Here is a 10,706-nt window from a genome sequence, read left to right as displayed (position 1 = left end):
ATTCCTGATGGTATGATTTGCAATATCGTCATAAATACAGATGCTCCCCTTTCTGTCATCCTGTGTTGATATGATGTATTGTGGTAAACACACAAAAGGTGACACCAAAAATCAATCAATCAAATCCAGAGCTTATGAATGATGGCAGAAAAAACTGTATATGTACAGGTGACTGACTGTTTAACTGACATGTATATGTAATGTGTGTTCACTGTTTTCCTGCAGACGTCCAGCAGCTGTTGGTGACTAAAGAAGAGGTTCCCTTTGAGCTGCAGGACTGGAGCTCCACTCTGGACCAGGACCCAGACCCCCCACACATTAAAGAAGAACAGGAAGAACTCTGGACCTGTCAGCAAGGAGAGAAGCATCTAGGCCTGGAGGAGGTTGATATCAAGTTCCCGTTGACTGTTGTCCCTGTTAAGAGTGAAGAAGACAACGATGAAGAGAAACCTCAGTCCTCAGGGCTGGTTTCAGCTGCAGCCAGAGGCTCAACTGAACAGATGGAAACAGAAGCTGATGAAGAGGACTGTGGGGGACCAGAACCAGCCAGGAACTCAGATTCACATTTACAAACAGATACTTATGACAAGATTGGAGACTCTTCTGAACCTGAGCATGAACACAATGATGATTGGCAGGAGACCAGAGAACCTCGGTCAGGTTTAAAGGCTTTGAAAAATGAAATCCCTGACAGTGAATTTAGATGTAGAACTGGTGGGAAACAATTTATCTGCTCTGAGTGTGGGAAAACATTTACAATCAGTGGAAGTCTGAAGAGACACATGAGAACTCACACAGGAGAGAGACCTTTCAGCTGCTCGGTTTGTAGGAAGTGTTTTACACAGAGTGGAAATTTACAGAATCACATGTTAATACACACAGGAGAAAAACCTTTCAGGTGCTTAGTGTGTGATAAAGGTTTCATTGCAAGCGGCGACCTGAAGAGACACACGAGGACTCATACTGGAGAAAAACCTTTCGGCTGCTCAGTTTGTCAGAAAAAATTTGCAATGAGATATCATTTACACACACACAAGAGAACTCACACAGGAGAGAGACCTTTCAGCTGCTCAGTTTGTAACAAAACTTTCACAGAGAGCGGAAATTTAAATAAACACATTAAAATCCATTCAAGTGAGAAACCTTTCAGCTGCTCAGTCTGTTTAAAATCATTTAGATGGCGTCAACATTTACAGGATCACATGAGAACTCACACAGGAGAAAAATCTGTCAAATGAGGAAATATTTGTGACGTCCAACACAGTTTACAGAAATAAACATGTGCTCTTACCTCAACCTCATGGCTGTTACACATACATTTTGTTATTAACTGAATAGTTGAATACTATAAAATATATTAAACATGCTGCAGAGCAGTCAGTAGGTTATTGCTGGTATAATTCTTACCCTGTGGCATCACGATAAACCTGGATCGCTTTGACAGAGTCATACTTTGCTTAAGGTGACGCCTCCTCCAGCCGGCTGATTATTTCCCTCCATTTAAGAGAGATGCTCACAATGTGCAACATTCGTTGTTACACTTAAAAGTGCTTCAGCAGCCTTTTTGTTGTTGTTTATTTACTCGCTAAGGTTGGGTAAAGGAGTTATTTTACTTTTACTTTATATAATCTTAAGGCTGAAACAGTTTGTCACAAAAGATTTGCCTGGCCTCATCGGGTCAAAAGACATTCACTCTTAGTTTTCAGCCCCAACCATGTGATAGAAATTCCCATGTCTCATGTAATCCTGATGTAAAACCTTATGCTTTGTTAAAAAAAAAACAATCTTGCATCTGTTTCTGCATTTTCTAAGTGCTTAAAGACATAAAGGAAGGTCCGATAAACATGTGTGCATCATAAGAAAGAAGCAGCCAGAAATCGATTAAACCCTCCGTAAAGAAACGTTTCTGACTTTGTGCTTTATTCAACACAAATAACCACCGCAAACATGGATTTTTGGAGGTCGGTGGAGGGGAGGCCATAGAGAATGATGTTGCAATAGTCCAGTCTGGTTGTTATGAAGGCTTGTATGAGTGTTTCTGCTGCATTATAGGAGAGGATGGGATGCAGAACACAGTACCATCGTGTTGTTTTGACTGTCAAAATAAAAGTTTTGTAGATTGTTTTCACAGATCCTCACGCACCGGTTTACTTTTCCCACCAGGTGTCCTTGTTTTTCCTCTTTTATACTGTTTTTCATGGTTGTGAGGGGATTTGTAGTTATAATTTAGGTCCGATGTTTTCCTGTCAGTTATAAGCTCTTAACTGTAATATTCAAACTGATGTATCGGTATGTATTCTAAGATCACAGTGTTGTTTTATATTGCTGAGTGGTGCAGAAAAAGACCAGGCAATTCATTTAAATAGATTTTTATTTGCAGGATCAAATAAATGTTGGAAAACAATCACTTAAAGAGGAGTTTGATGGCTGAAAACTTTGGCATCGGCTCTACTTTTGGAGATTCAAGGAACGACAAGCTATTTCTAATATTCCAACATTTACATTTACATTTAGGTCATTTAGCTTTTGTCCAAAGCGACTTACAATAAGTACATTTGTCAAAAGAAACAAAGAAACCACAACATATCATTGCCGATAAAGTAAGAGCTTAAATAGAACAAGTGTTAGATCCTTCTCTGAGTAAAGTAGTTGCTGTTCAGCAAACATACCTTAAGTACAGTAGTGCTGTGATCAAAGTGCTATAGGTAAGGGTGTTTTTTTTTTTGGGGGGGGGGGGGGGGGGGATATCAGCTGTGTCTGATAGTCTCGTCAGCCTGCCCTCATGTTTTCCCACCTGGGCCCCGTTCCTAATCAGTCCTGGTGTATATAGTCTGTGTGTTCCCTCTGTTTCCATGTCAGTTTGCCTGCCTGTTTTTAGGACTCTTCTTTTTTTGCTTGGGAAGGTTCGTAACTGAAGAAGTGACCCGGAAGTAAACAAGTGGCCGCCATGATAAGAGCTGCTTGATTTCTCTAAATTTGAAGGAAAGGAGCTGCAATGCTTCCTTTCAGATCTCCTTTAGCATAGGATGCAACAGATCTTCCTGTACGAAAGGAAAGGAGATTACACCGACCCACAATTCCTTGTGAAGGCAACATTTAAAGTGACGCACACCTCGGCCGCTCACGAAAACAAACTATATCCATATTTGCATATTTAACAATGACTTTCATGCATTACTTTTTACTATTCAACCGCAGCCCCAGTGTGTTTGGGTCTCTAAATTACAGTTCTTCTTCTGTAAACCATGAATCCAATCACACCGAGGACGAGAAGTACCACTGCAGCGATGATGATGACGGTGGTCATGTCAGCGGGATTCTCTGTTGAGCACAAAGATTATAATGTTTCTCTAATAATCAATGTAAACAGTCAACATGCAGCACAAATCAAATCATGGTAATAATTCTGGTCTAGATCTGAGCAAATCAATCAGATTTTATTGTCATCTTTAGACACGGAACACGCTGAAATGAGATAACCTGCATTGATTTAATATTAATCAAAGCCTTAAAATTATAGATACAAACTAGAGGAAAGAAACTGACAACTAAACAATATTAGGAAACAAAACTCCCCGTCCACATAAAAACACATGAACTGTTCCCGTAAACTACGCGTGTGCTTCCCACCTTCATCACTTCTGGTCTCAGTCTCACCTTTGTTGCTCCTGATGACGTCCAGTGTGGTGACGATGTCCTTCTTCACACCAGAGAGCTTAAACACACACTCGTACCTGCTCCGGTCTTCAGCTGCCACTGAGAGTTTCAGGTCGGCACTCATCTGGAAGGTTCCATCGTGGTTGGGGAGGATCTCTCCGAGGTCCACGTCCTCATGGAGATCCTCTCCATCTCTCCTCCAGAACAGTGCGGCTCTTTGAGGGTAGAAACCTGTAGCGTGGCAGCTGATTGGAGAGGAGGGAGTCTTCTGGAGGAAGGACACTGAGGGAAGCTCTGAGGAGAGAGAGACGGGTTAGAGGTTCTTTATCCTTATTATTATGATCTGCTGTGTATTAATGATCATGTCTGATGAATCTGAAATGCCTTAGTGACACATACACCATTTATGTTTGTATGTATTCAATGTAAATAACTGTGATGTGAAGATAAGTGAGAAAAGAAGAGACAGAAGAGATAATGAGACTGATGAAGAGGAGAGACATCGATGAGGAAGGTAGGACAGAGGGTGAGACAGAGACAGAGAGACAGGGACTGAGACAGACAGGAACAGGGCCGAGAGAGAGAGAGAGAGAGAGAGAGAGAGAGAGAGAGAGAGAGAGACTGTGGTAAAGGAGAGAAGGAGGCAGAGGGATGAAGGTGTGTGTGTGTGTGTGTGTGTGTGTGTGTGTGTGTGTGTGTGTGTGTGTGTGTGTGTCTGTGTGTGTGTGTGTGTGTGTGTGTGTGTGTGTGTAATGTTACTGTCGGTTAGAAACAAAAGAAGGAACATGAACATGGTGTCCATGAAACCACATCAGGTCATGTGATTCTACCTTTTCTCAGCAGAGAGCTGCTCCCGAACTTCAAATACATCTTCAGCCAATCAGGACAAAGCTGGGTGATGTAGTGTTTATACCGTTCTGTCCGAGCTTTATTAAGATCCCACTTGTGTTTGGTGAGGAGAGCCTGTTGTTTTGGAGCGATCCATGTCTCTGTCTTCAGGTCAAACGCTATGAAGTCTTCTCCATCAAAACCAAATTGACCATAACCATTAACTTTATTAGTCTCATCATCCCATTCACAGCCAGCCAGCCTCTGGTAAATGTGGACACCTGAGAGAGAGAGAGAGAGAGAGAGAGAGAGAGAGAGAGAGAGAGAGAGAGAGAGAGAGAGAGAGAGAGAGAGAGAGAGAGAGTTTTTATGGATTATGGATTGATTGATGATGATGTTATTTTTCCTCGTTTGTGTTGGAGATGTTTTTCTATTTCTCTAACAGGTGATGAAATATATTTTAACTTTTTATGTCGTTTTTATGTTGAATGTCTTCTTTGTGTTTACTTTGTCTTCTAACATCTTTGGATCACGATGGAAATACGTGTTTTCACTTTGACATGTGATCCTATTTTCTTTTTCTGATAATCCATAAAGAGGAATCAATCAATCAATCAATCAATCAATCAATCAATCAATCAATCAACATTATCATATTTGAGAAAATGTTTGTTTTTTCTTAATAAAAGACTTGAATCTGATTATCTGTTGATCAACCAGACGATTAATTGTTTATTGTGGAATAAATACACTAAATACTAGTAATATCCTCCATATTTGTGGCTCATTATTCTTCTGATTATTGATTATGTCACAATCGTTGTCTTTTTAATTCAGAAAAAAGTTCTGAGAGGTTAAAGGTGAAATCTTCAAATCTTTTGTCTGAACAACACTGAACAGTATTTAATATAAAATGATATAAAACAGAGAAACGCATACATTTCTCATATTAGAGAAAGTGGAAGTAGAAAATGTTTGACATATTTATGAAATAAAGACTTCCTCTGAGGATCAACAGCTGATCAACTGGTGGATTCCTTCTTCCAGCGTTATATAAATGTGTATTATGGCACAGACACACTGGGGCACGGACAGTGAATCTAAGCTGTCCTTCTAGCATATATTTGTGAGTCATATATCTGATGGGATGGACACGCTGAGATCTGAAGGAGACGTGGACCATGAGGTCCAGTCAGCCCGCTTCATGGAAACCTGCTGAGCCTGGTCTGGTATGTGGACCAGCAGAAGCAGCCCGGGTCCCGTTTCCAGTCCTGCTGGTCCGTTCAGAAAGCAGCCGCTCATGTTCCTCCATCAGCTGTGTGTCCTGAAACAAGCTGCTGCTGCTGCAGCACACTTGTTGTGAAGCAGCTCGCTGTGGGACGCTCACTGGACCTGCTCTCAGGTCAGTAGACCTCTGGAGCTTATTATGGGATGGACAGCAACACTGAACCAGTGTAGTCCAGCAGCATCCAGTAGTCTCAGTCATGTTCCTGTCTGACTGTGTGTGTGTTTATTAAAATACAGGATGAAAGTATAAACCAAATGTTGTCAGAATAAAGTCAAACATAAACAAACCTCCAGTTTGGTTGAAGCGCTGCTTTAAAACTTCAATGTTGTTTTTGGCGAACTGCTGATCACCCACTAAGAGCTCAGTCAGAATCTGCCAGTACTGAGGTTCATCTTCTGTGATTCTACTCATCCAGTCCTGTTTGGGTTCTACTCTCCTGGTGTTGCTGTCATAGTGAGCCATCTCAACATCATCAACCAACCCAACAGCCACAAACTCTGGGAAGTTTGGGACTCCAGAGGACGCCGTGTAGAAATACTTCAGAGAGTGAATCTCTGCAACACAAGATGAACGTCATGATCTCAGTTTTTATCTTCAATAAATCACTGAACAATGTTGTTTTCCTGCACACACAATCCAACAGAACTACATTCAATACACGTTGATAATATCTGCTGTACTCAACAAACACAAACATGTTTCTGGTGCTTTTGTCTTGAAAACTGTGTTTATTCTGATATTAAATAGTGAAGGAGTCTCATATTTAGGTCCAGGGCTGGACTGGCCATCGGGCCGATGGCGATTTTGGGCTGAGCCTTTTTTTTTTTTTTTTTACTAATGGTACTAGTGTTATTAATGGTATTAGTCATGATACATATTCAGTGTTTCCCACACATTGAATGGACTTAACTAGCGGCTCTAATAATAGGCCTAAACAGGAGGGCAGCAGCGCTTATTATAAGGGGAAATCCTCGCGGCTGGTTTGGTTCATCAACGTTCTGTTTCCCCCCGTCGCCATGGCAAGGCGTCCCCCCCGCCGACCCTACAGCTGCGCGAGTTTGACAGTGCGTGCGCGTATGTCAAAACCAAAACACCAAGGAAGGCTGAGGAATAGTCACCCACTTATATTAATAATAATAATAGTTAGTCATAATAAATTAATAGTATAAAGCAGCCATCCCCAATTAGCGGCCCGCGGGCCAAATCCGGCCCGCAAGAGCAAAGTGTCCGGCCCGTGCGGACCCAGTGACACTATGCAATAACCTGCTGAAATAAAGAGTTCTGTAAAGTTGGAAATATATTCACAGATTCGGGATCAATAAATCTGAAGAGAAACGTTTTCAAACACAAATGATGCCTCTTTCCCACCGTAATATCATAGACTACGAGCTACAAGCACCAAAACACAGATTTTTTACATAAATAAGCCGTCCGGTCTGGACGGAGAACGGGCGAGTGCGCAGGGACCGTCTGCAAATTACAAGACAAAAGCAAGACGCTGCAAACAAAAATCATTAACTCCACTATTATACAATCTGTTTTTCCTCTTGTGCACCACTTGCTGTAGTGCTGTTGTTTTTTATTGTTGATCAAAATATTCTCCAGGGACATTCAAATAAATAAATCGTTGATATTGGACTTACATACATTTTTTATCTGTCCCTCAACACTATGACTACTACTACTATCTGCTACTACAACCAACTACCACTGGTAGTACTAATCATTACAATCATAATACTTCTAATAATAGCAGCAACAATAATAACATTTGCACATAAAACAATGTTTAGTGGTCCAATGAAACATTTAAAAAACAGCGGTTTGGCCTCGACTTGGCAACCTGGACATAATTTGGCCCTCAGTGAAAACTAATTGGGGAACCCTGGAAGGCTCAGCACTGTGTTTTAGTCATTTTTGTTTTCATCTTTTCTTGAATGCTTAAACTCCTCAACCCCATTTAGTATGTCAACATTTTGTATCAGTACCAGCAGTTTGTAAGAAATTGGTCAGTAATTGATGTCATATTTTGGTTCTCAAAATTCACCAAATTGATGCATTAAAATTAAATCTATTAAAAATGTTCTCCCGGGGGGGGGCATGCCCCCCGACCCCCCTACAAGATCGCAAGCCCCCCACCATAGAATCCTGTGGGAAACACTGCTATTGGTACACAAAACTGGTAGATCGGCCCCTTAGTCATGATCATTGTCACAAAAAAGTTTGTTTTCATTCATAGGCTTCATTGTCTTTCCATCGATACCTGGGGCGAAGATGGTTATCAACTCGTTAACTCAACCCAGGGTTTACCTGTCCAGCTATGAGCGCGTGCACATGAAAGAGGCGGCGTTTGCAGCATTTGACCAATCACAAACATGGATCAGTCTACGGCAGCGGAGCGGCGTATTTCACGTACGAGGAGCGAACCATAATCTTACAGAAATACGAAGAAGTTAAAAACATAATTCATAGTGGTCAGTAGGCTGTATGCTGACACAGAAAAGTCTTTCCCTCCGATGAGAATCTGGATCTCTCATATAAAACATCGTCAGGGACAGAAACGCTCCGCTGCCGTAGACTGATCCATGTTTGTGATTGGTCAAATGCTGCAAACGCCGCCTCTTTCATGTGCACGCGCTCATAGCTGGACAGGTAAACCCTGGGTTGAGTTAACGAGTTGATAACCAGCTTCGTGTGACCGCTTATCTCCGATTGCCTTTGTTAGGGTTACTTAAGCTGGATCTCTGAAAGATACCATGTTGAACTCGCTTCGTAGTACAGGCCCCTGCCCTGTTTAGGTCAGTTGTGTTCCTGACTTTGGTTGACAGAAAGCAGTTTAGTTTCCAGTTGGTGGAGTGGTTTCTTCTTCAGGAAGCATCGTTAGTAGTTTACACTCCTCATCATCACATTAGTTTCAAGTCTGAGAAGAAGAAGCGTCGGCTCATATAAACAGGGCTTAAAGACATGACGCAGTTCTTCTGTTACAAGCGAGCAACTTAAAAGCCAACAACTAAAGTGTGGACTCACCTGCGGCCGCGCTGTGGAGGCCGACGGCCAGGAGAAGAAGCACAGTCCACGTCTCCATCGTCACCTGTCCTTCTCAAGCTGTCTTCAACTCTTCACTTGTTATTACTGTGGAGGCAAAGTGATGACGTCCGAGCTGCTGCTCTATCCGGGCTGAAGTGAGGCTGAGACCAGGAGGAGCGCTGACTTCACCCTCCGTCTGAGCCAATGGGGATTTTAGCTGAGCACCGACGTCACTAATAGCCGGGGAAAGCCACTGAGGTTAATAACGAAAGTTAAAGTGGAGCGATGTTGTTTCAGCCTGCGTGAGAGGACGCTGGAGACCCTTTATTCTGGTTTCTCAACGCTGTCCGCACCTGAAAGGAGCATTTAACCTCCTGCTCCTGTCATCTGCAGGCTAATGCAATGTAATGTCAGAGTCATTTGCTATCTTCCGAAAAAGGCTCAAGACTCACCTGTTCAGACTTCACCTCGACTCTACATAGCATGACCCACTAACAACTCCCCCCCCCCCCCCCCAAAAAAAAAAACTATAGCACTCTGATCGTAGCACTGTTGCTCTTAAGGTACTACTTCACTCAGATGAGGATCTAACACTTGTTCTATTTTTAGCTCTTACTTTATCGGCAATGATATGTTGTGGTTTCTTTGTTTCCTTCTTTTGACAAATGTACTTATTGTAAGTCGCTTTGGACAAAAGCGTCTGCTAAATGACCTAAATGTAAATGTAAATGTGCAGAAATGTATGAATGAAGCTCACATACTCTGCAGTAGTGTCTTAGTCTGCTTGTGTTCAGTCTGGCTGTCGACAACAAACAAGAGTTCCTAGTGTGTTTTCATTGATGTAACAGGCTGCTCTATGCTGTGTGTGTGTGTGTGTGTGTGTGTGTGTGTGTGTGTGTGTGTGTGTGTGTGTGTGTGTGTGTGTGTGTGTCTTATATATTTGTTTAGTTTTGGAATTGAGCTAATTACCCCCTACTTTAATGTAGCAGGACGCCCAACCTTTAGTCAGATGATCTAAACATGGCTAGTAAGAAAGATGCAAGTGCAAGAAAAATTCAATATTATTTTTGTAATGTAAGTTTATGTGCTTTTATTTTGTAGGTTACGCACCAAGTAACTGCAAAACCAGATGTTTGTCTTTTAGCAAAATGGCGCTTGGCGTCAGTAGAAACATCGAGAAACGGAGAGTTCCTTTATGGTGTTTAGAAAGTCTCTGTTAGCTTTACCAGTACTGACCCTCCAGAGTCTCTGTATGGCTGGATAAACCTGTCTGGATGTTTAAGAACACATGAAAAAGGAATATGATGAAGAGGACTGTGGAGGAGCAGAACCAGCCAGGAACTCAGATTCACATTTCCAACCAGATACTTATGACAAGATTGGAGACTCTTCTGAACCTGAGCATGAACACAATGATGATTGGCAGGAGACCAGAGAACCTCAGTCAGGTTTAAAGGGTTTGAAAAATGGAATCCCTGACAGTGAATTTAGATGTAGAACTGGTGGGAAACAATTGATCTGCTCTGAGTGTGGGGAAACATTTACAATCAGTGGAAGTCTGAAGAGACACATGAGAACTCACACAGGAGAGAGACCTTTCAGCTGCTCGGTTTGTAGGAAGTGTTTTACACAGAGTGGAAATTTACAGAATCACATGTTAATACACACAGGAGAAAAACCTTTCAGGTGCTTAGTGTGTGATACAGGTTTCATTGCAAGTGGCGACCTGAAGAGACACACCAGGACTCATACTGGAGAAAAACCTTTCAGCTGCTCAGTTTGTCAGAAAAAATTTGCAATGAGATATCATTTACACACACACAAGAGAACTCACACAGGAGAGAGACCTTTCAGCTGCTCAGTTTGTAACAAAACTTTTACAGAGAGCGGAAATTTAAATAAACAC

At 41.9% G+C, this 10,706-nt stretch overlaps 1 protein-coding gene across 2 annotated transcripts; it reads right to left on the bottom strand.

The window, feature by feature from the left end:
* Positions 1–2,353: 2,353 nt before the first annotated feature.
* On the bottom strand, positions 2,354–8,942 carry LOC311028070 (class I histocompatibility antigen, F10 alpha chain-like). 2 transcript variants are annotated; one of them, XM_084032341.1, is made up of 5 exons: positions 8,801–8,942; positions 6,061–6,327; positions 4,488–4,766; positions 3,658–3,951; positions 2,354–3,321 (listed from the first exon to the last, which is right to left on the bottom strand). In XM_084032341.1, exons 1-5 carry the CDS (start codon positions 8,856–8,858, stop codon positions 3,218–3,220), a joined length of 1,002 nt encoding a protein of 333 aa, XP_083888467.1. In that variant the 5' UTR covers positions 8,859–8,942; the 3' UTR covers positions 2,354–3,217. The 2 variants fall into 2 exon arrangements, with proteins under 2 accessions (XP_083888467.1, XP_083888466.1); XM_084032340.1 differs by lacking the exon at positions 2,354–3,321 and having other exon boundaries at positions 3,405–3,951.
* Positions 8,943–10,706: the final 1,764 nt, after the last annotated feature.

The sequence above is a fragment of the Eutrigla gurnardus genome (assembly GCF_963514095.1).
Source record: "Eutrigla gurnardus genome assembly, chromosome: 17".
Taxonomy (NCBI): domain Eukaryota; kingdom Metazoa; phylum Chordata; class Actinopteri; order Perciformes; family Triglidae; genus Eutrigla; species Eutrigla gurnardus.
Note: the sequence above shows the minus strand (reverse complement) of the source record. Positions and strands in the feature narration are given on the sequence as shown.

What these genes read in the sequence shown, in the direction of transcription:
- LOC311028070 (XM_084032340.1), bottom strand. Translation starts at nt 8,858, where the DNA reads ATGGAGACGTGGACTGTGCTTCTTCTCCTGGCCGTCGGCCTCCACAGC. An exon ending in CCTCCACAGCGCGGCCGCAG is followed by an intron (nt 6,328 to 8,800) that starts GTGAGTCCACAC and finishes CTTGTGTTGCAG; the next exon opens with AGATTCACTCTCTGAAGTAT. An exon ending in CAGCTCTCTGCTGAGAAAAG is followed by an intron (nt 3,952 to 4,487) that starts GTAGAATCACAT and finishes CTCTCTCCTCAG; the next exon opens with AGCTTCCCTCAGTGTCCTTC.